General features: G+C 44.6%; 2 protein-coding genes across 5 annotated transcripts; one reads left to right on the forward strand and one right to left on the reverse strand.

Moving 5' to 3' along the window:
- Positions 1-547: 547 nt before the first annotated feature.
- Positions 548-2,582, reverse strand: LOC133930551 (U-box domain-containing protein 39-like). Its single transcript, XM_062377214.1, has one exon. The coding sequence runs from the start codon at positions 2,301-2,303 to the stop codon at positions 762-764; it is 1,542 nt and encodes a 513-aa protein (XP_062233198.1). The 5' UTR covers positions 2,304-2,582; the 3' UTR covers positions 548-761.
- A 16,398-nt stretch (positions 2,583-18,980) lies between these two features.
- On the forward strand, positions 18,981-23,964 carry LOC133930552 (putative DNA glycosylase At3g47830). Of its 4 annotated transcripts, none has more exons than XM_062377216.1 (5): positions 18,981-19,373; positions 19,484-19,684; positions 22,048-22,104; positions 22,207-22,455; positions 23,097-23,964. In XM_062377216.1, the coding sequence occupies exons 1-4, from the start codon at positions 19,035-19,037 to the stop codon at positions 22,447-22,449; spliced, it is 840 nt and encodes a 279-aa protein (XP_062233200.1). In that variant the 5' UTR covers positions 18,981-19,034; the 3' UTR covers positions 22,450-22,455; positions 23,097-23,964. The 4 variants fall into 4 exon arrangements, with proteins under 4 accessions (XP_062233200.1, XP_062233199.1, XP_062233201.1 ...); XM_062377215.1 differs by having other exon boundaries at positions 23,102-23,964; XM_062377217.1 differs by having other exon boundaries at positions 23,136-23,964.
- The last annotated feature ends 1,286 nt before the right edge of the window (positions 23,965-25,250 follow it).

Raw genomic sequence — 25,250 nt, forward strand, 5'->3', positions numbered from 1 at the left:
AGTGTTGAGACATGCTGAACTTTATCTGAATTAGACATGCTGAAACCTCTATGGAACCTTCGTGTGAAACCTGCTTGAAATTTTGATATTGAAACCTGAAACATTCGTGCCAACTTGTTGTACTGCTGAACTTAAATGTAACATCCTTAAACTACCTAAGATTAAAATGTTATCCTGTCAGCTGGCAGCTTCCTTTAAATTTCTATGTAAATATAGAAAATCTTGTGATTTGTTGATCTGTGCCAGAGTTGACTTCTGCCTTGTTGGCCCAGCAGCCCCGTCAGTGATTGCGATTGTCTGGTGGAGAAAATGAGCCAATAGACTAGCATTTTTAAGTCTTGAAATAAATTTCAATTCACCATTGCGCCTTTCTGAGTCTTAAGAAGACAGTTCATGCCAAATGTGCTACCTTGTCAATATTTGTTCCTGAAAGGCAACTGAAATTTCCTTTTAAAAAAAGCAACTGAAATCTGCATGACCGTAAGCTCTTTTCGTTGCATCCGTGACATACAGAAGCTCAAGAACATTAACGTCTGCACAATGTCAATTTGATATTTTTGGTGTCACAAACCCACAACACTTGAGTATATTTTTTCTCTCTCCAATCTTTGTTACAGTCCTAACAATTCAGTCATAAAGCATTAACATCTGCACAAACTCAATAAAGTTACAGTTCAATTCAAACAAAAGAATCAAACTTACAGTTATGCAACACCTGAAAGGACAAAACAGCGTGAAGAGAAACGAAGACTTCGACTTTATCAGAACTGCGTCGTGTTTGACCCGGACGGCCCGGTGTAGTTGCTCCGGTGCGGCGGCGGCCGCCGGATGGACACGAGCCCCTCCGACACGATGCTCACGCCGTTCCACTGACTCCCGTGCAGGCCGGGGGCCGAGAACGGCGCCTCGTCGTCCTCCCCGCGCATCGCCCGGAGAGTGCGCCGCGCCATGTCCCGCCCCACCCCGCCATCGCGTTCGGACACCGGCTGCAGTGCGGCCTCGACGCCGGCCGCGCGCGCGAGCCCGCGGAACCTCATGCTGCCCCGGCTCATGCCGTACAGCGCCGATATGCAGTACTCCTCCTCCGCGCTCCCCGGAGCGGCGGACCCGTTGCGCATCAGCCTGAAGACCGCGGCCACCGCGCCGCCGTCCATCAGGGCCTCGCGCCCGTCGGGGCATCCCGCCAGGTTCGCCAGGATCATCATGGCCAGCCTCCGCAGGGCGGTGGCGTCGGCCTCGTTCGCGCGGTCCCGCGCTTCCGCCACGGCGAGCAGCGTCCGTACGGCGCCCGGCGCGCGCGCGATCTTGGAGCGGTTCATCCCGTAGAGGGAGACGTGGTACAGCGCCATCCCGGCCTCGCGCCGCGCGCGGTAGCCCACCGCGCCTCCGGCGCTCGCGAACAGCTCCAGAAGCGGCGGGATCGCGCCGAGCACGCCGATGGCGGCGCGGTTCTCGTCCTCCACGGCGAGGCTGTACATCGCGCCGGCGGCGTGGTCGCGCGCCTCCGGGTGGCCGCCGCGGAGCACGTCCACCAGCGGCGACACCGCCCCGGACCGCACGATCTGCACCTTGTTCTCCGGCTCCAGCGACAGGTTGACCATCGCCGCCGCCGCGTTGACCTGGATGCCGGCGTCGGCCGACAGCAGCATCGGGCGGAGGGCGGCGAGGAGGCGCGGCGTGCAGAGCTGCCTCCTTACCTCGCTGTTCTCCCGCGTCGCCTGCCGCAGCGACGCCATCGCCACCTCCAGCTCCGCAGTGCTGGCGCCCTCCGCCCCGAGCACGGCCATGATCTCCTCCTCCGGTGAACCACCCGCCCGCACAGGCTCCTGCACAAACTCTTCGTCGGGGGCGCTGGGTCTCCTGACGCGAACGGAGGTCGCGACCTGCGGCGGCGGGCGGTACGACTGCGAGCTCCATTGCTCCTCCTGCCGCGGCATGAGGCGGTGGACGATGTCGCGGGCAGTGTCCGGTGAGAGCGGGGCCGGGTGCGGCAGCGCGAGGCGGTCGCACCAGTTGAGGATGGCGGTGCGGAGCGCGACGTTGGGGATGAGCACGAGCGGGGAGGAGGCCGACGCGGAGAGGTCGGCGGCGACGGCGGGCGGGGAGAAGGCGAGCGCGGCGCAGGCCTGGATGCATGCGCGCTCGAAGGTCTGGCCCGGCGGGACGACGACGGGGTCCGCCATGAGCGTGCCGGAGATGGGGCAGAGGAACTCCTCCGGCGGGTCCGCCGTGAACGACGGCGGCGGGGAGTAGGTTGTCGCGGCGGGCTGACCCCACCGCGGCCGGCCGGTGCCCATGGCCATGGGCTCCGCTCGGGTCAAGAGCGCCTCGGCGGTCGCTGCTGCTGCGTGCGTAGGCTGTTGCTTCGAGTCGTGGGTTTTAGTAACAGCTGCTGCTCGGAAGGGGATAGCAAGCCCGACCGATCCCCAGCCAATCGCGTGTAGTCAGTCACTCGCCGCCGCCGCTTTTTCCCGACAAGCTAGCCGCTACTGGCAACCGGCGACTTTGTTCTCCAGCTGTGCCGAGCCATGGTCGAATGGACCCGGCATGAGGTGTGCCAATTCAGAGTCCATGTCAACCACAGCTTGGCGTTCCCGAGACGTGCCGAGGTGGAGTCTATGCCAACAATTAAGCGTGTGCGTGGCATAGCTTCCAGCTCGGAATTCATGCCGGAATTAGAGTTGGTAAGTTAAAATAAAATAATTTATATATTTATTTTTAATATGAAATATGAACAGGACTATTTAATCAAACATTCCTAGCTTATCTTCAGAATGGGTTCTAAGAATTTTAAGCTAAAACTTTGATAAATAGACCAAGTTTTTTTTCATGAACAATTAAGGTTTCGTTTGGCACTGCGATGGCTTTTCAAATTATTTTATGATTTTGGATGCTGCTATTGACTGGAAGTATTTTTTAACCTATAATAGTAAAAATTCAACTGGGATTAGGAAATGTTCTTCTACCTAAATTGATTTCACCGTACAACACAACGCCAAGTTTCTGAAGTAAACCAGCCAAGCCACTGCCAGGTGTGATTTAACACAGCTTTAGTAGATGACGAGTTAAATGACCACTTTCGTAGTTTGGGGCGTTAAGCAGACCCTTATTTTAAAAGGTAGGAAGAGATAATTCCTTGGTCATAGGTGGCTATGAGACCAGAAACGAGCTAAGGTCTATTTAAACGCTAGAATCTGATCTTATTTTTTTCTCGATGTGAAACCAGAGATAAATCCTAACCGATTCGGCTCACACCCGGAGCCTCACCACGAGTTAGAACACGAACGGTCGAACATCGGGCGAGTGCGGCAGCCAGGCGTCGAACGCCCGACGCGCTCGCTCGGACCTAGCAAGCCAACCGTTGAGCCAACTACTGTTCAACTAAGCAGACCCTTGTCATAGTTGGACGTGATTATCTAATGGAGCAGGACGGAGTAATTTGCCCTAATCCCTATAGAACGATCGACAGAACCACGGCGAGTATCACTGTCAGGCATGATAACCACGCCACGTTATTCTTTCGCCGAAAGCATATGAAAAATGGATTTATTCTCAGAATTTATGACTAGTTCCAGTCTTTCGGCCCTTCCGGTTTGCTTTAGTTTCGGCCAATTCGAGCCTGAACATCTTGCTGCAGATATTGAACAAGTGTCATTCTTACGGTTCCACGGGGGAAACCAATCATTCGCTGGAATGCCATCCATCAGCAGAACCCAACAGTTGTCCTCGAACAAGTAGGAGTATATAATTTTTTTTCAAACAGAAAACCTACACTCATATAGTTGTATAGGAGTTATACGCATCTCAGGAGTGCCAGGGCTCAAACCTAGATCGCTCCCTGAGAGCTGACATAGGATGCAAAGTTTCTGATTTGACTTTGATTTCACAAAGGCATTGCTTTCTGCTATATCTGGCAAAGCTCAATTATTCCATAAACCACCGGCCTCTCGACCCCTAAACAATAACAGTTTCTTCAACTAGTCCTTAATTAATTCTCAAGCATGAACGAGTCCTTGTCATGGCCACGTACGGAATTCGCTAACGGTTGCAGTGAAAGATCAGTGCTAGCATATTAATATGTTTTGGTGATTAATATTAATATAATCAATAAAATTAAAATAGTTTGTTAGTATGTAAAGATTTAGTCTCATAAATACTATGTGATGTACTTAAGATATCAAACACCTCAAATGATTAAATATGAAAGTCGAAGAAGAGCTTTATGAAAATATATAAGGAGCTATTATTTAAACAATTGATCGTGATATTGAGGGTATAACTTATGTAGATAAATTTATTTTCTTTGGTCATACTACAAAGAGGGATTTGATTTTAATAGTTTGATCAAGTGTCTTTAGGTTAGTTATCTAGTAGTGATATATACTTAGGCTTAGCTAGCCATAATAAATTAGAGTAAGACCCAAGATATCAAGGAAAAAGAAAAGCCATAGAAATCGAGATAAAATTTGGGTTGAATTGGACAAGTTCCTATCAAAATATACTCACGGATAATCTAATGTGAACACCAAAAGCTTCATTGAAAGTTTCGATGTGCATCGAAAAGTTACACCGGAACAAATTCCTAGAGAGGGATGAAGTGGAGAAGTCTAGGTGCCAACACTCATTGGATGATCCGATGTGCCTCACCGGAAGATGAATAGTACATTGTCACACCCGGTTTTTCAAAAGAATAACCAAGTGCATTTCACATGTATGTCAGGATCAGTTTTATCATATATGCGGTGACATAATCAGTGATATATAGTTCTATATTGAACAAAAATAACTTTATTGAAATAGATATCAGAGTTTTTAAACAGCAGCAGAAGAACAAGAGGAAACTCCAACGAAAGCTTCAGGGCACATCACAGGCAATCGACTGGGGGCAACGTGACCTTAGATGCTCCGTGTTCATTGTAGTCTTCAGGTTTCTTGACCTCCACATAGTCTTCTCTAACTGAGCAACATTTATTATTAGAAACAGCAAGTGTGAGTACATATCGTACTCCGCAAGTATAGAAAAGTATGACATGAGGGCTTAAGTCAAGAAAATGTTAGACACTGGTTTACTGCACTAAGCAATCTTAACTTATAACTCCAAAAAAATAGGCATCATATTTACTAAGTGTGAAAACACAATTTAAATAAGAGGAACAGCTCATCGGATTCTATCCGACTACCAAACTCACCAGATATTCCATATCCAGCTACCAAACTCACCAGGTAATCTCATTAGTAGGCTACCCAACCATCCATACCAACCACCCTGATCCCAACTAATCAAGAAGAAGTCCAAGCCCGCTCTTGACAGTGAGCACGGCTAATCGATCAGTTTGATACTCTGCAGAATTTGCACACTTTACCCACGAATCGTGATTTCATCACCCGCATTACCAAGTGACAGTCTCCATATTGCCGTGCTGATCAAGCATTTGCACACTTCCTATGGTGTGCTACCAGGAGATCACTACAAGGTCTTTACAAAGCTCCCGCCGATCCGTAGGCACCCACTGAGATTTCACTGCTAACAGACGATTCCATCGCTGCAGAAGCCCCCTCTTGTGCCACTCAACTGTCCACCGGTGCCCACATAATCGGAGGGGTGGCTAATTAATTGGCCAGGCCGTACCCATATAGATCTCGTGGTTGCGCTGTTTAGCTGGGTTACATGCTTCAAGATCCGGTCCTTAGGACCCCACACAGGAACATACACATTCCCACCGGTAGCACAACACATGCGCCTTCTTGCACCACCCTCAAACAAACTATCTTGTTAGGATCCCTATACCATGTTGCTATAAAAGATACCACACCCGATTCATGTTGCATAAAAATTAGTCAAGTTTAACTCATAACCCAACTATAACAGCGACTAGCATATCTACCCTTTATTTCCCATGACTTGATCAACGGCGACAAGGATAATCAGACAATTGCTAATAAACCCTATCATGAGGTTCCATATTAGACAAGCATGCAATGAAGGATAAACAACTATCATAAAACCCTAAGTTAGGTGCAAAATGAGCAAGGACACTTGCCTGGCTGCTGCTCAGTTATCTTTGTAAAGTCGGTTCTGGCATATCTCGAAGTGTCAACCTTGTAGCTCATTGATTCTTCTTGACACGTCGTATTCTGCTCACAAGATCTACCGACAAAAGAGAAAGCATAAAAAAACTAAGAAACAATACACCAAACAGAGACAACACATTATAAAAACACTATCGTTGGATAGGATATGATTTTAGAAGAATTTAGGCGCAATAACAGCTCAAATCAGAGTTCAGAAGGAGGAGAGCAGGCTTTCAGAAGATTAAATTAGGGTTAAAAGAAAAAAGGAGATATAATATTCCCTAAAAATATTCTCGACGGATTTATGACATTATTTGTCGAAGGAAAATCCTAACTATGGCGATGGCATGATATCGGCAGGGAAAGGAATAATAGACTGGATACATGCGATGACGTGATAGGGAAAAGGTGTGAAAGGACATCCGAGAATATTAGCGCGTGATATCAAATATAATTCTAGCATATTGTTTTAATACATTGAATCCATAGCGTATGTGTAACGACATGTGGACCCTACATGTCGAAGCATTCTAATATGGATTCCATTATTAAAACAGTACTCAGAGATTATATAGTCTGACACGACCAATTTTGATAGACTGGCATGAACAAGTATGAACCGTTGGAACTTGTTGAATTGGATGACAGTATAAAGTGGTATTCAAATTTAGAAGAAACTCATTGAACAAGATTTAAGATGATGAACTCTAGTTGAATTATAAGAGCTGAAACATGATTGACTATAGAAGGCAGGGACTAACATGTAAACATCCTAAACAGGAGATAAGGATAGAAATAAAAGATCTCTAGAGGGGTTATTTGGGATTCTCACCAAGAGAGAGAGAGAGAGAGAGAGAGAGAGAGAGAGAGAGAGAGAGAGAGAGATCAGAGAGCATAGCAGGGGAGTTTGACATGAAGGAGTTGGCCGATGGGCTCTCAGCGTCATCGGTGGGGAAAAGACCCGGGGTTGACAGAGATGGTGCAGACGGGATCGCATCGTAGCCATGAACTCATGGAGGGCTCAGCTTGACATGGGGTACAAAAGGACACGCACATCGGCGAGCTGAAGGCGGGGAGGTGCACGATTGGATAGAGACAATGGCGGCGATCACTGACATCGATGTTGGGAAGCAATGATGTTTCACAAATCAAGGAGTGCACGGTGTAGAATGCGAGAAAACAAGCTCGGTTTTATGGTTGGTTTTGGTAGAGAGGTTCTAAGATAGCGGCAAAACAGCGACGAACGCTGCTAGGTTTGGTGGTGACTGCGAACAAATGCAGTAACAAAGACGTTCGCGTTCCCGGGGATAGGTTATGAATTCAACAAAAGTACTTGAACACAGAGCTTCATATTGATGAGGAACGCAATTCTAGGGTGGAGGTTTGGATAGCAATTCACCTAAAAAGGAGATCAAATAGCGGAGATGAGAAGTGTAACGGCAGCAGCATGTTCCGGTTGGCAACCGCGTTCCGGTTGTGTCGCTGCACAACCATTGAAGAGCTCTTGGGGTCACGTATAAGACTCTATGGGACACATCATGACGCGGTCGGTGTACCCATACGGTCAATAGATCAACGGGGAATGCAGACTAAACCCGCAGTGCACGCGCAGAATTCATCCCGACCGGGGCAGCATCAACGCCGACGCGGATTTCTGTGGCGTCGGTGCTCTAATAGCCGATCAGATTGGTGAGGGTGTGGGGAACATCTAGGGGCACATTCTGGTCAAAGGGCATGGCGATCTGACCTCTGATTGGTCGGGAAACAACGCGCTTGTCCGCGACGGCGAAGACCGTGGCAGCGCGACGATGGATTCAAGGGGATGGTGGTTTGGCTAGGGATCACATGGGATGACAACACAGGGTAAAGGAGGAGGGGAAAGGGCTAGTCTGGGGTCCTCATCTTCCTGCGATGATCGGGGAAGAAGGATTTGCGGAGACGATGACGGCACCGACGGCGGTGGCATTGGAATTGAGGCTCGCGTTCCTGCTACGTCGAAGAAGATCTAGACGAGCCCTTCTGGGATCCAGAGGTGCCCTCGATGTTCTACATGGTGCCGTGGGTGGCGTGGCTAGATCTTTAATGAATGGTCGAGAACGCCGATGGAGTCTTTGGTTCCCGCCCTGGACGCAGCCAGAAACGGAGCAACGCACATGACGACGTAGATCTCGATGGCTTCTGTGCTCCTCTTGCCATGCTGCTTCGTGGAGTTGTGTGCACCGACCAGGGGCACATCTCTACAAAAGATGAAGGCATTTGGCTGGACGGATCTCCGGGAACGCATATGCCAACCGGTGATGACATGGCTGTCCGTGATGATGAACAGTGCTTGGCAGGTTGGGGGCGGCGGCTAGGGTTTGGAGGAGCGTGGAAAAGGTTAGGGGATGGTGTGATGGTCCCTTTTTATGGGTCTAGGAACATCGGGCTGGTGAGTCAAGGTGGGATCCAAGCTGGCCATGGCCCAGTCCCAAGTTGTGATCCGATTGCGCGACGCTAATTCGCAGGTCTGTGTTCCGAGGATAATAACTCCACCTTCCGAATACCAAATTGGACGTTTCTAGACTCTATCTTGTAGTACTTAAAAATATCTACAACTTCGGTATTCATTAGAATTTCTGGAAACACCATCTTGATTTCCAAAACTGCATCAAAATGGAAACTGTTTGAATTAAGCCTTAACTGCGCAACACTGATCTCAGGGGTAATAACTCTTAGATCCATTATCCAAATGGGGACTTCTATAGGTGCAAATCAAAGCTCTCGAAGATACCTACCACTTTGGTATTGACAAGATTTGCATTTGAGACTGTATTGAACTCCGAAATTACGTGAGAAGACAAGGCTGGCGACGAGGAGTAACGGCGGCTGGCTTCAATTGCCATTATGGCCATTAAAGCGGCGGTTTCCACTTTGAATTGCTAGGAATTGAAAGAGGATGGAGTGGCCACTGATTTTTTCTTACTTTATGGATGTCAATGAGTTTTGATTGGGCACTTGCTCGAGCTTAGTTGACCGGCCATGGCTGCTATGCGAAGGGACGACGTCGTTTGGAGGTGGATGGAAATGATCATATACATGCACATGCAAGAGAGCTGGTATGGGCTGGCTTTAGCACACATGTGGGCCATCTTCCTAGCAATCCAACGTGATGCAAGGTTGATGACTTGATGCTGGTTTGGAGCCACAAGCTAGAGAGAAAAACATTGAGCAAAAGCACTGCACGCTGGGTTGGATTAAAAGGATGCGAGATGAGATTGTCCATGGAGGTTTTTTGGATAATGTGGGAAAAATGGAACAAGGATTTGTCCAACCTTAAAATTCCTTAACCTATTCACAAAACAAATTCTTTTTAAACACTAAATTTTTTTAAAAGCTTTCAAATTTCAGGAAAAATGTTATTTTATTATTTTAAAATGCTCACAACCCAAAATAGAAATTTTGGGGTGTGACATACACTCATAGGTTGTTCCGATGAGAACACCAGAGGATTCACCAAAAGATTTATGCAAAGAGGTTGCTCGGCTTGGAGTTGACGAGATACACTCACCAGATGTTCTCATGATGATGATTGAAGATCATTGGATGATCCAATAACGTGACATTGGACTCCAACAGCTAGATTTTGTTGCACTCATCAAATGTTCCGGTGCTAAGAAAATATACTCACCACATCATCTGATGTTCACAGTTTTCTGGGTTCAAAATGTAATGGCTAGTTTTGAAAGTTAGGGCTATAAATAGGCCCCCACTCGGTCATTTAAGGTTCCTAGAGCTCAGAAGCATAAACATATACTTGAGACGAGTTATTACCACCAAAGTTGAGCACAAGATTAAGGACTTGATTAGTGCTACTCTAGGTCCAGTGTGCATCTAGCTAGGTAATTAGAGGGTTGGATCGAGTGATCCAAATATTGGTGATATATCTTAGAGGCAATTATAGAGATGATTGTATCATATCTATATTTATGTACTTTTGATAATATATTATTCGGTTCCTTGAATAAGTATCATTTACATTAATTAAGTATGTGACTTAATTGTGAATCTCTTTGTTTTATTGTGATGTTATTCTAAATGATCCTTAGTCTTATATAATTATGTGGAATAATAATGATTCATAAGCTAACATATGTATTGATTGATGACCTTGTTTTACATATCATAGATATAGAGATATCAAATCAATAATGTGGATACATGTTAGAGAATATGGTGTTAGATAGACTCACCTTGAGATATTGATGTGATTGTTATATGATGTGCCATCAAATGTAATCTTAAATGGTGTACTTGTAGGATTCGTAAACCTGATATCGTCATTGATTCCTAGAATGTGTAATGACATACTTAGAGACTATCAAACGCTACTCCGTGACTAGGTAGTCATAACGGTAGCTTTCGGGTTTGCTATGAAATATGTCTTGAGGTGTGAGCGATCAATATGAAATTTGCACCTCCTATATAACGGGAGAGATATCTCTAGGCCACTCAATATGGTTGGATTAGAAAATGCATGGCCATGTCAATGTGATAAAGAGTTAATCACGAGTTGAGTAATCAACTACAAGATTGAGTGAATGGTCAAGCTATCATAATGATGACACATGTCTCGCTTTGGGTTTGACTGGTATCGCGAGGCAAAAATATTGGTGCAGGCATATATTAAGGTTCATCCAATAGGACCTTTATGTATATTCAAGAGTCAATAAGTCCTGCTAGGGACCACTGTTGATTTTGGTTTGGAAAAGGGTTTCCGAGTCGTAGCCGTTTATATATGAACCTAATGGATCGGACATTTAATGGGTTGAAATACGACACAAGAATTGGTTCCATAAGAGAGTTTAAACAAATTATGATTCGGGAGGGACTAGAGTCCTAATGAGATTTCAACGTGGGAGCCTATAGTAAGATCTATATAAGGGGAAGCGTGGGGAGGGACGTGTATGGTTGAGCCACTTCAAAACCCTAGCCACGCCCTCTCCACCAGATCTCTCGAAACCCTAGTTATACATGCGGTGCTAGCACATCAACATTCAACGTTCCACCCAGAACATGTGGATATCGTAGAGGTGCTGCTGCTATGCGATGCTAATCGGATCAGCGACGACAAGGTGCAACAGCGAAGCTCGGAGCTTGTCGGGGAGCTTATCAAAGCTACTTCCTCTACATTGACACGCACTACATTGGATCAGCCTACTCTAACTTTTCTTCTACTACACTGCGTGTCTAGTGATAACGATCTATGATTCTTTACTCGCATGGTTTCCTGGTTGAATGCGGTAAAAAAATTTGCTTTGCGCTAGCATAGCCTACTTGCTCCCAACACCAAACTTGTTACTCTTAGTGCTTGCCGGGACCTAGACGGCTTGGCGGTGTACTTGTCTTGTGAGACCCTCCAAGAAGGTTGTGGAGCGGGCGCAAGCTTTTGTGAATGAGATGAGTGACATGTGCTATAGTGGCAAAGCACTACCATAGTGAAGGTGACGGTGAGCATTCGGGAGAGGTTTAGTAGGAGACCCCTTTGCGATTGGAGAGCTCTAACGGCTATTTATGGAGTTATTTGACCGGGGAGCTTCACAAGGGGGGCTCCAATGTGGATTAGGGGTGGATGGCAATCCACCGATACCACGGAAAAAAGTCATCGTACCGAATATTTGCATTATCTCTAACCTTTACATTACACTTATTTTTTGTACTTACTATTCCACATTTACCTTTCTTAGAATTGTCATGTGCAATTGGTATGGCTGGTTCCTATGATGCAAAATTTTATTTTGGTAAAGTAGAAACATTAGATAAATCTAAAGCACATTTAGATAGAAATTAAAATAGGTTTATATTATAGTTTTAAGTGATCTTAATTCAACTCCCCGCATCACCGATCCTTATATTTGTAGGAGAATGGAATCAACTATGTTCATGCCTCAACTGTACACGGGAATTTATAGATGTGCAACAGAGAGAAGGGATTAGCTAACCCTAACAGCTCACTAACATTCAACTAACTTGACTGGTCTCCTGACTAAATGCACATGAAGCGTAGACCAGGGAGTCGCGTGAGAATAGCTCAGAGAGCATGCGCATGGAGCCGTTGTAGATTATGCTAAGAGCATCTCCAAGAGGTACCCCAAAACCCACTCCCAATATCACCATATATGGAGTACTAGGAGCCGTTGTAGATTATGCTAAGAGCATCTCCAAGAGCATGCTCTCCTCCTTGTCTTTCACGGGAGAGCATCATCAGGGACAACGCGACGTCCTCCTCTGATGTGGCCTCATCGGACACTAAGCTCACTAGCTCAGCGTCCCCTGGTTCAGCATGTGCGCGCTTGGTGCCGATCGAGGGGCGGTCCGTTGTCTCACTCTCGCGATCCGAGAAATCGGACTCGGTGAGTCGGACGCGCCGCTTGGGTTTCTCCCTGAGCATGTGTCATGTGCCAAATCTGTAATCACATGATTAAGCCTAATCATGTGTCATTAGCATCGTGCCTAAATTTGGATAATTTATTTTGGCACACTAGAGCACTTCGTTTTGAGTCAATCGGATGAGAGAAGGAAATTCGGGACAAAAGGAATAGAATTCGTGTTGGAAATATCTTCCTTCTCTTGTATGTGGGACCCATTTGAGTGGCCAACCACTCTATTTCCCTCTCCCCCACGTGCAGCCACCTACTCCCTCACTCCCTCTGTGCTCTCTCTCTCTCTCTCTCTCTTTCTCTCTCTCTCTCTCTCTCTCTCTCTCTCTCTCTCTCTCTCTCTCCCTCTCCCTCCCTCCCATTTCCAATCGGCCAAGGAGAAGAGAAGCCCCCTCCCTCTCAAGCCCTCTCTCTTTCTCCCTCAATTCCTCCCTCTAGAAGCTGAATCAAGGTACGCATGTGGTATTCACGCGATCACTAGCTCATAAGCTTCCCATCTATCCAATTCATTTGCGTTTTCTCGGAAGATTCGAGCTGTTCTTGACGTTCTTGGTGTTTTTTCTTGAATCATGAGGAACCACAGTTGGACTCCTCTTCCCGGGTGATTTCTTCATTTCCTTCATCACCCGATGGTCACCAACCTCCACAAGCACCATGGGTAAGTCCCTTAAGCTTCCCTTGGCAAGAATGTATGAATTGGTAGGTCGATTTCAAGTTTGGAGCTAAGTTTGTGGAGTTCTCAAGTTCTTGAGCTTTGGAGAAAAAGATAGGATTCAGATGAGATTTGTGCTAGAAATCGTGTTAGGTTGGTGAGTGAGTTCTAGACTCTATGAACTTTCTCAAACATGTTTCCCTTTGATTTAGAGAGGCTCACAAATCAAATTGGCCGAGTTTTGCCCCTCGAAGCAACCTCTCTAGACAACCCGGATAGTCCAGGTAGAACTCGGATAGTCCGGGTAGCCCAGTGAAAACTCTGATGATTTGTGCTAAAAATCGTTAGAGTTTAGGGTGCAAGTTGAGTCTAGAACCCTTTATATAGCGTATATGTATGTTTATGTAGGATAGATTTAACATGCGAGTCGAATCAACCAAGGAAGATCATCGAGAAGTACAAGTATGCCTAACCCGAATAGTCCTGGTTAAACTCGGAGGGTTCAGGTAATTCACAGTGCTTTTAACCGAGCACCCTTGCTCAGAGCCTCACCCGAATAGTTCGGGTTAAACCCAGAGGGTCCGGGTTAATTCGATTTAGATTTAGCAGAGAACCCTTGCTTAGAGCCTCACCCGGACATTCTGGCCTAACCCGGAGGTTCCGGACTCAGCCCGGACCTTCCGAGTTAATTCAAAAATGGCTAACCAAAAACCCCCATCCGGAGTACAATCCAGAGGTTCCAGAACCCGGAGGTTCTAAGTTCGACCCGAAGTCTCTGGCCTCCTGTTAGCTTTCCGTAGTCGTTTAGATTGCAAAGTTCTCTATTATTTTGCATGTCTTGTACTTTTAGCTTTTTGTTATGCATATTGTAGCATATATTGTTGCATCTCGTTTATGCTCATCATTGCATGCGTTCTTCTTCAGTGAATGAGGATCTAGAGCGTGACGCAGGTGTGGTTGAATGTGACACTGAGCCACATGGGTTATGTGAATTCTATGTGGGTAGCATCAGGCAGCCGCCTGAGCAGTAAGACAAGCATCTAAGTATATTTCTCCTATTAATTTGGATCATATGTGTCTAATGTGATAAAATATGCTTTATGTATGTTATGCATGTTGTTGAGTCGACGTCGGATCTTGTATGGGTAGAACCTATGTTGATACATTACACCCCGTCTTGAGTTATTGCTGATCCATCTCCTTGTAGCCGGGGTTTAGCTTGATGATGGTCTAATTTAAAAGTTAACCAAAATGCTTAGCTATGCATAGATTCTTCAGTAGAAGTCGAGTAGTGGTTCAACCTTGTTCACGAGCTATAGGCTTTAATTACTATCACATTGATAACAATGTTGGGTTGATGGTGTTGGTTGGTTGAGTAGTGAGGATAAGACGAAATATGGGTGGTGTTAGGGGTGTTTCTCTTGCCCCGATGTGGAGTTCCTCGGGGTAGATCGGGAGAGGAACCTGGACACCGTAGATAGCTTGCATCGCTTAAGCACCGATTGTTATTGCAGTTGACTCTAGCACTTACCGTACTTACCACATATCAATCTAATGGTAAGATAAGCTGAATATCTTTGTAGTTGTAATCATTTGAGCTTGCACTTTGGCGGTGTGAGCGAGTGGGCTTATAAGACACACTTGAGGTTGCTCTGGGAGTTAACCTAAGTGGGTCCTACACCGAGGAATGCCTGATTCAAATGGTTAAGGCTTATTGGGAAAAGTTGACACGAGTACCCCCTTGGGTGGACCTGTTTGGTCACTCAAGCCATATGATTCTCAAATCTTGTGGGTAAAGTTGTACCCACTGCAGTGTGTAAAAACATTTCAAAATATCACGCTCTTCGTCATGAGCATGCTTTTGTTCATTTGTAGCAGTCATAGAGTTTCGAGTTTAGTTTGAGGTGGTTGATGGGTTGAGATGGTTCTTTACAGATATTATTACTATGGTTCCTTTCGTATATATGTTTAGTTGATGGTTATGGGTTAGATAGTTATGTTGGTTAAGTCTAGATGCTCATATATGTTTTTGTCAAATTTTGCTTTCATGTCTAAATTTACTTAACTATGTGACTGTATTCTTGCTAACATCCCAATTCATAATCCTTGGAGTCGGATTATCGATAAGTATCAAATATAGATTAAGTCTTGCGAGTACCTTCGTATTAACGCTGCTCTTTCAGGTTCTACCAGCCAGAATGAGCTAATCTTTGGCTACTTCATGCCCATCGAGGGTGGTGGCGAACATAAATAGGCAACTACTCGGAGGTCGTGCTTTTGTGATGGAGCCTAAGGGCATATGACTCCATCTTACTTTTGTTGTTTATAGTTTTAGCTTCCGCTGTATAGTTCTCTTTTGTCTAGGAGTATATTAGTTTTAGTCTCCTCCTAACTTTCTTTTGTTGTAAATTGTAAGAAATTGTGGATGCTTAAGAACTTGTAATATAATTAATTTAATCACTCTTTGGTAAGCTTTGTTGTGATGTGATATGTTGGAAAGGTATGTGTTCCAATCTTAAACACAAAATACGTGTCAGGACTACCGGAGTGGTATTCCGATTAACCATTGAAGTTGTGATTAAGTAAATGATCGATTTAATGATTAATTAGAATACTGTTTGGACGGTTTATTACAGCGTGTGCCCCCATTGGCCTCATCGACGTCGCCACCGGCCACGTTGGAGGTGAACACGCACGACGCCAAGGAGATCTGCGACCTCGAGGCGGCGATGGAGTGAGAGCGCATGTGGCCGGCCAGGGTGCGGGGGCTGGCAAAGCGATGGGAGCATACCCAGCATATGTTCTTGGCCATGCCGAGAGCTTGATGAGCTTTAGGAGGAAATTGGGATGAGAGATAGAGAGCAGCCCGGCCTCCACCACTTCGCGCTATTCGAGCATGGGAAAGGTCCGTCAAGGTGCTCGCCGCTGCGGGCGAGAGGGTCTACTCCGAGCACCAGGACGACTGCGTCCATGTTTGGTGGGACCAACTCAGTAGCAGGGGCGCCGCCCGGTGGAGCCTTGCGTGTGACGTCAGGGCGCACGACATGGTCGTGCTGTGCCTGTGCGCCGTCAGTGACAGGCTGTGCACGGGCTCTGCCGACAAGACCATCGGCCTATAGCTCTGGCAGAGCAACGACAAGCTCGCCAAGGTGACAGAGCAGCGACGAGCAACAGACGAGGGGTGGGCCCGAGAGCGATCGGACGTTTTTGGGAGCAAGGGGCGCTCTCCACAAGTAGCTAGCGAGAAGGGTGATTTTGGACATCGGTAAATATTGAGAGTGAGATTAAGAAACCGTTAGAGCTGGGATTTGAGATGAAATTCCCTAAATTTGGCTATGAAGAATGAGGTTAGAAGACTCTTGAAGATGCTCTAACAATATTAAAAGCAGTGGCATGCAGGCACGTCCGGGGCTAAGAGAGGGAGGGAGGGAGATTAAGAAGCTGTTAGAGCTGGGATTTGAGATAAAATACCTAAATTTGACTATAAAGAGTGAGATTAGGAGAGATGCTCTAACAATATTAAAAGCAATAGCATGCAGGGCACGTCCGGGGCTGAGAGAGAGGAAGGGAGAGAGAGCAAACGATTCCCTTGGATTTTAAACAGTTTTATTGCTTTCCTTGATCTCTTTTTGGCCGCACTGTATGGATCACTGCGACGGATCAAAAGTACTCTTATACTTTTTCAGAAAAAATGACAGTCTTAAAATTTAATCAAACTTTTGGGACATGATTAGGTGGTCCAGAGCATGCCTGCCTGCCAAGGCTTGCCAGGGCAAACAAAGCACCCAGAAGGCTTCTGCTCCAGCTCAACTTCTTCGGGCATGATGCTTATCAGTTGTCAGTGTGACGGTGACTCAAAAATCGGCCTTCTTGCTGCCTGAAGAAGAGACTACGCCATCATGTCATAATAACTTCCCTTGTAATGGAGGCAATCAAGGTGACGGGTAATGACCTGCTACCTGCAGCAGGCCTAGAGGTCAAATGCTGAGCACAGCGAGGTACGAGTTGTGCACGATTCGAGCTGGAAAAGGAGAGTGATCTGAGGGGAATAGGGGATCCGAACATCTAGTTGTTGTTCTTGGGAACCTTCACCAGCTGCCTGACTTGCTCAGCAGTGACCTCACCGGTAACGGCTGCTGTTGTCAGGGCGGATCCGGTCACATGGCGCCTATCAGCCTGCGTTATCTGACAGGGAGAGGCCGCGAATGTGCAGGAAGAAATCTTTGTTTGGATTCATGGAGGGGCGTCGATGCATCGGGTCCTTAGCTACAGTTCATGAATAAGCACTGTTCATAAAGTAATGTATCATCAAATCTTATCCGTTATCTGAGATTGAAGGCTCACAGCGTTTTAGAGTCACGGTGACTTCAATTCCTCTTAAATCAGAGAATCCAATTCCGATGCATCTGAGATCTGAATTCTGATGGTACCATCTGGGGCTGTGCACTGAAGTCTCTGAACAGAGAATTCTAGCGTCTGTCTCTAAGGCACCTTTGGAAGAGTAATTTGTTGCAGCAACATATATGCAAAGATATGCATGCTGGAAGAAAGGACTCAAAGCTTAATCAAGTTTGATCAGGACCCTAATGCTAGGGAGTTAATGTGATGTGAGAATGACATGGAGAAGCACTAGCGACAAATGTTTCTTCAGTTCTTGAGACTTTCGGTACAACTCCTAACTGTTTGGCAGTTGTAACCAACCAAAGTGCATATGCTAACTGTGGCCAAAGTCAAGAATGAGATCATGTTCGTATGATCTGGGGTTGAAAATGTCCTTGCATTGCATTTCACATATAAACAAAGTGAAGGTCAAATGTGTCGTTGTAAGTTGTATCTGTACATACAAGAACAAATGTTCAGCGCATACGTAGGGTAGTTTCAATATAAATCGCTTTCTAGTGCGCACACTGGTTCCTCGAGCACCGCCTATTTTCTCATCGAATGAAGAGCACCAAGTACTTAATTTATCGAAGAAAAAGGTGCATAGAAATTCAGGACGTAACAAGGCGGATTTGCGTTTACAAAACGGACGGCAAAAGTTCAACTTGCAGATTCATTTATTTTCTTTCCATTTGCCCTCCCTTTTTGTTTTGCAGATGAGAGAGGAGAATTTATTGAGCAGTGCAAAAAGTCTGATCAGTGACCAGGATCATGTTCCTGCTGCCCTGCGTTATCCTTTCGAGTGCGTTGGAAAAGCAGGAAAAGTAGCTTAGCTGGTGAGTTCCGAGAAGAGGAAGACAATAGCGTCAAGCGCCAGATTTCTCGAGCTGCATGCTATGCTGCTGCTAAGGCTCTCAAAAAATAAAAGTTGAAGCCTCGTAAGATCCAGGTTCAATTTAAACTAGCCAAGCTTGAGCCTGCATTAAAGTTTAGAGCTAATTTCACAAAACTATAACTATTTATATTCAACTATAAAAAACTATATCTTTTGAGATCAGTTTAATAGAATTATAACTATTCGTGACTATTATAGTTGTATGTTACTTGAGCATAAATAGTTGTAACTCTATAAAACTAGTTGTTACTGAAGTAGTAGTTTTGTATTACTAAGAGTATAAATAGTTATAATTCTATAAAATTGATTAAGTTGTAGTTTTATGTTACTAAGAGTATATGGTTGTAATTGTGTGAAACTAATTTCAGAAATTGTAATCTTATAATAATTAGGTACAAATAGTTATAGATTTGTGAAATTAATACGTTAGGCTAAAAACCAGAGCCTTCTCCTCTCTCGGCCCAAAAAGTTTCGTACACTACGGCCCACGGCCCATCACAAGACTCAGGTCTCACTTTTTTCTCCAGCTCACCGGCTCAAACCCAAACCCGGCCCAGTCCACTCCTGCAACTGCAACTACTCATCCACCCGGCTCACCGGCGGCCGCCGCGACAGCAAGATGCCCCGCAAGCCCAAGCGGAAGCATCCGTCCTCGCCGGCGAGGCGCGACCCTTCGCCGGGACCCTACCCTTCTCACGCATCACCCTCCCCGGCGCAATGCCTCGCCGTCCGCGACGCCCTCCTCGCCTTCCATGGCTTCCCCGAGGAGTTCGCGCCCTTCCGCCTCCTCCGTCTCGGCCGCTCGCCGGAGGATGATAACTGTGACCCTCCGCCTCCGACTCTGACTCCGACCGTCCTCGACGGGCTCGTCACCACCCTGCTCTCCCAGAACACCACCGACGCCATCTCCCGCCGCGCCTTCGCCTCCCTCAAGGCCGCCTTCCCCTCCTGGGACCAGGTGAGTTACTAGCGGCGAGTGGATGTCTGCCCACCAACGCATTCGAGAAGCTTCTAGAAGCTCCTTCCCCTAAGAGGTCTCTTCATTTTATGATTTGTTTCGTTCTGGAGGTGGTGGATGAGGAGGGGAAGCGGCTGGAGGACGCCATCCGGTGCGGCGGCCTAGCAGCGACGAAGGCGGCGAGGATACGGGCGATGCTGAGGGGCGTGAGGGAGCGGAGAGGTAAGATTTGCCTCGAGTACCTGCGGGAGCTGTCCGTGGATGAGGTGAAGAGGGAGCTCTCGCAGTTCAAAGGGATCGGGCCAAAGACCGTGAGTTTGATTTCTTTCTTCTTCTTTTCAGTTTTTAGTAAATTTAATTTGCTGTCCAGGTTGTTGGAGTTTTGCAACGTTTGATGCATGCCATGGTGAAGTAAAGACGTTGCTTTTGATTTGTTGTAAAGGAGTGCTGTTGAGTGGTTGTTCAACCTTGAACTTTGAACGGAAGTTGTTAGCTGATGAGTGATGATTGGCACGAGATGGTGATTAAAAGGCAATGCAGAATTTCTGTAGGGCTGTTCTCTGTGCATTTAGCTTGAATTTAATGTTTTTCTTTGTGAAGATTGCAAATGTGCATAGAAGTAGTAGTTTTGATGCTATATTTTTTAACTTCTATTTATTGAATTCACATTTTCCTTGTGATTGAAATGTCTGCAAATACGCATAAAAGGAGTAGTAAGTCTCCTGTTTCAAAAAAAGAAGTAAGCCTTGCGCTTTGATGGAAGCCATTTTTGTTCAAGGTTTTGAAAATCGGTAACCGGCACTTGCTCGGTCACCTCACCTAGTAACATTATACAGTATTTGACCTTGTACTCGACCTTGTAATCGATTTTTTTATTTATATGTTAGATTTATACATTTATGTTCATAGAGGGCCAAAATTAACATCAGGTGCAACTCTTACTCTTTCAACTAAAATTGTGAATGAACAATTTTAATTGTAAAACAACTAGTGGAAGGCAATTTAAAATAAAGCTCATGATTCATATCATGCATTGTTCCAAATGTAATACTTCATGATTCATTCCTTATAGTTTTCACCTACACCTTTAGTACTAATCTCCTATGTACCTAATTAAAAAAGAACATCGGCACTCATCCATGACATAGTTATGTCTAGTCACTAATTCCCTTTCATGAGAAGTAAGAACATTGTTATGCTTGCTACGATGCGCTTAGTTGACAATAGCTTAGTAATCTGTACAGAAAAACAGCAAATAATATCCTAATACATGGTTTAAATAATCACTATAAGCACTAAGTCATCATCTTGTACTTGAACTGATGGGCTGTCATGATGTCTAACACACCGAGTACTCGGCCTGGTAGCTGGTTAAGCAGATCAATCGGCCGGTTATGCCGAGTAAACCTGTTAACCATCCCATTTTGCATACTCATAAGAGGTTAGGTCACCTGTTACGAGTACACGGCCGAGTACTCGGCCTGTTAGACCTGTTTTCAAAACACTGTTTTTGTGTAGATTGGTTGAACTCAAATATTGATGTGGTTGGTGGTAGCCACCGACAATCAATTTTCTTTCAATGAATGGGCAACAAAAACATGTTACTGCAAGCTTGTCGCTGATAATGTGTACCTTGTCATAAATTCTTATATTTGGTGTACAATGCTATCCCCAACTATTTGTTCTTAATTAATATTAGTTGCAACAGTTGCTGGAGTTGTCAGTGTCAGCTTTTGGAGTTTATGTTCCATGCAGGAAATCAAACAGTTCAAAACAATGGAAAAGATCTATTTATGAATTTTTCACAACGTTTGATGCATGCCATATTGCCATGGTGAAGTAATGATAGTGCTTTTGATTTTCTGTAAAGGGGGGCTGGTGAGAGATTGTTGAAGTTTGAGCGACAGTGTTTAGCTGATGAGTGATGAGATGCATGAGATAGTGATGAAAGGGCAATGCAAGATGTTCTTGTTAGGTTGTCTTTCTTTTTCTTTTTTCCTTTTTAGCGTATTTAGATTGAAGTCCATGTTTACCGTGAAGTCTGCAAATGTGCATAAAGGAATAATTTTGATGCTATGGTGCTAAAAGGGAAAAAGGACTCAAGAGATTCCACCTCTTCTTGTGATTGAAATGTTTGCTGTTAAAAAATAGTGAGTATCTTGTTTCAAAGAATTAAAAATAAAAGGAGAGTAGTCTTGCGTCTTGATAGAAGCAATTCATGTTTAGATTGGTTGAACACATGAACAGCTGTTGATGTGGCTGGTGGTTGCCATCAACAATCACTTTTTTCTTGCAATGAAAGGCTAACAAAAAGAGGTGGTTGAGAGCTTTCCGCTGATGATGCGTACCTTGTTCTAGGTTCAGAGTACATTGTACAATGCTATTTCTACCTTTTTTTTGTTCTTAATTAATGTTAGTTACAACAGTTGCTGGAGTTGTCAATGTTTGCATTTTAGAGTTTACGCTCCATGATGAGGGAACTCAAACATCCTTGTTCAAAACAATGAAAATGATGTTCTATCTACAAATGTTTATGATTTACAATCTGCTTGTACTGTATAATGAGTTGTTTAATGCCTTCTTTTTAGTTCGATGACTTCCTGGCATGGTAGGCTACTGGAGTAAGCAAGCACATATGGATGCATTTTCTAATATATGCTGCATCTTATGACAGGTGGCATGTGTGCTGATGTTCTATCTTCAGAAGGATGACTTTCCAGTAGATACTCATGTACGCAAATATTCATTTGCCAATGGCGTTGTCACATCTAGTCTAGACACTAGCTCAGTGTGCATTGTGTATATGTAACAACGAATATATTTCTGCAATTAGGTAATCCGCATTACGAAAGCTATGGGTTGGGTTCCTTCAACAGCTAGCCGGGAGAAGGCGTACATTCATCTAAATAATAAGATTCCTGATGATCTGAAGTTTGATTTGAATTGTCTTTTTGTAACTCATGGGAAGCTTTGCCAATCATGTACCAAAAAGGTGGGAGCCGAGAAAAGCGAGGGCCCCAAATCTGTCTGTCCTCTAGCAAGTTACTGCTGTGTTGGAGAAAAGCTTCAGCAATAGTTTAAGGTTTGTGACTAACAAGCTTGCTCCCACTACGAAACAATTTGAGAAATTTTATGCTAAAAAACAATATGCTCTGTATTACTGTTAAGTGTTAACTCTCTTTGTTTCGTCTTCCATTCTTGATATAAGTTACTCTGCTTAACATTTTATTTTCCTTGCAAAACTGAACAAGTGTAACACGTATGCTGCATGCCTGCACTTATGGAAGTAATATAGCGGCTTAAAACTGGCTACTGAAAAGCTTGACTCAATACTTGCTTTTTGTTGAGAAAAGGAAGTGCTGAAACGATAGTAATAGTTCTTGTGTAACAAAACTTTGCACTCTAAATTATGCATTATAAAAGGAGTAGATGATAAGTAACTGATCTTTTTACAATGTTATTTTTATCTGCTGCAGACTTTATTTGATGAACGTTTGTTAATTATGTGTTCAAACTTTGTCAAGTTATTGGTGCTTGGGAAGTATGGTTCCTTTTTTTTTTTATTGTGGACACCGTAGAAGTAAAATCATGTGTCCCGTGCTATGGCTATTTCCTAACGCTAAACTTTTTCATTTGTGTGAAAAACACTCATGATAATGTGAAATGTGCACACCTAATTGTTGTAACAATCTATTGGACCATTCCTTACATGTTCTTTTCCAGTGTAGGCATCATTAATGGCTATTGCTGTCTTGGGAACAGGTTCTAGAATCTCCCAACAGCGCTAGTGGTAAAAGGATTTGTGTGCCATATAGTTTTTATCAGCAAATCGCAGGTTCAGTGAGAAGCAGTATGGATGGCTTCGTTCTGATCTTTCAGGTTTCGTGATTGGGGAGCTTCCAGCTCTATGATGTCAGGCTGCATCCCTGCACGTAAACTCAATACTACGTACTAGAGAAGTTTCAAATGAGAAGCAGAAGGATGAGACTGATGACTTACCAAAAGATATCCCATTGATTACAGCGTGAAGAAAAACGATGAACAGCATTTGCCACTCAGCACACCAACCGACCCATTGTATGCACATGGTACCCTCAACTTTTCCATGTATGCGACGCAGTCTCTAGTGGCCTGTGGTTTTCAGAGCAAGCAGTAGCTGGCTGTGTTCAAAAGGTCCTGCTGTGTTTGATTCATCCAATATTTTCAGTCTCCGTGAGTGAAAGCTCAGCTGGATGCGGCCATTCTACCTGCTTGAAAAGGATGTCTTGGAGTTCTGGATGGGCAAGAGGTGGACCTTTAAGGGCATAATGCTTTGAAGCAGAGCAATGTGCCATACCATGCTGCCATAGTGCGATGTGATGTGTGCGACTAGGCTGCTTGCTTCATGCTCACATGATGTTAGCTAATGGCATCATCGCCTGCGAGTTTGATTATGTTGTAGTGCACTCTTACAGGTTAATCTAGTAATTTTTTTTTCTTGAGATCGTTTAATCTAGTAATATGGGAGCCTTTTGTTGCTGGGAACATCTGGTGTGAATGTTGAACTCCTTTTGACCTTCCTCTTAGAAGTAACCACCACTTTGGAGTTGCATCTTTAGCTTTTTAGGTGTGTTTGTTATCTGCATCAGGATTATTCTGGTTTTGTTTGTGCGTATATTTCTATTGAGAAGCTTATTTGGTTGTCTATATTTATTGTTCTTCTCTATATCTACGGATGCAGTATCCACGGATGCAGTTATACGATTAGAGCTTAGCCCGGTGGATTTCTTAATTGAGCTTCTCTCTAGAGTTTGGTCTAGGAGATGTATTGTATCTGCTACAATACTATAACGGGTTCACTCATTAGTTTTAAGTGAAGGGTTATTGCATCTGCTTATGTAAGTAATCAAATATCTTCACATAGTTATTGCATCTGTATTTGCAGGGTTATTACATTCGTCTATGCAGATTATCAAACATTTTTTTTCAGAGTTACTGTGTTCGTTTAGTCTACTTTTCCTCATCCATGAATGTAAAAGATGTCACCTAGAGGGGGTGAATAGATGTTTTTTAATATTTAAAATTTTGCAGTGAATTAAACTATCTGGATAATCCGGATCAACCCGGATATTCCAGGTTCGGAGGTTTCAGGTTCTGTCCAGATAATTCGGATGAAACAAAAAAATGAAGTCTATAAAATTCTAAATAAATCTATTTGATGTCACGTGGTACCACAGGTTTCTAAGGACCTATGAAGGCTTTTTAAAGAATCACCTGTAGTTAAAAACACATAAACACGTAGATCGGGGAAGATCGTCCAAAAATAACTAGAACAACAAAGATATCAAATTAGACATTAATTTATTTCCCGAAGTTCGGATCAAATAATCCTAAGTCTCCATTGAGGTGCTCACAAAGAGTCGGGTCTCTCTCAACCCTTTCCTCACCGAGCGACCATGAAGATCGAGCTCGAAACTTACTCAACTTTCCTCTTTCTTTGCGAAGACGAGGATGACCATCACAAATTTCCTGAGACACTCCACAAACTTGGGTGCTCACCGGGTGACATCTAGCCGCATAGGAGTTTCAAGCTCCAAGAGTAAAGAACACGAGTTGACGGCTTGATGAAGACCTCAAGTGCTCAAACAATTGAACTTTGCTCACTAGCACTCAATCACACTTTTCAAATCCCAATTGTCAAATCCTTGCAAGATTTAATGCTTTAGAGGAGTGGGAGGGCTTTAAAGTAGCTTTGAATGCTTTTGTCTCGAGTTAGTTCAGCGGCAAATGAAGGAGGGGATGAGGGGTATTTAAACCCACCCAACCCCCCCCCCCCCCAAACTAGCCGTTACAGTATATTTTGTACTGACCCAGAGTGTCCGGGTCAATCCGGAGACT

The sequence above is a fragment of the Phragmites australis genome, chromosome 10, assembly GCF_958298935.1.
Source record: "Phragmites australis chromosome 10, lpPhrAust1.1, whole genome shotgun sequence".
Classification (NCBI taxonomy): Eukaryota; Viridiplantae; Streptophyta; class Magnoliopsida; order Poales; family Poaceae; genus Phragmites; species Phragmites australis.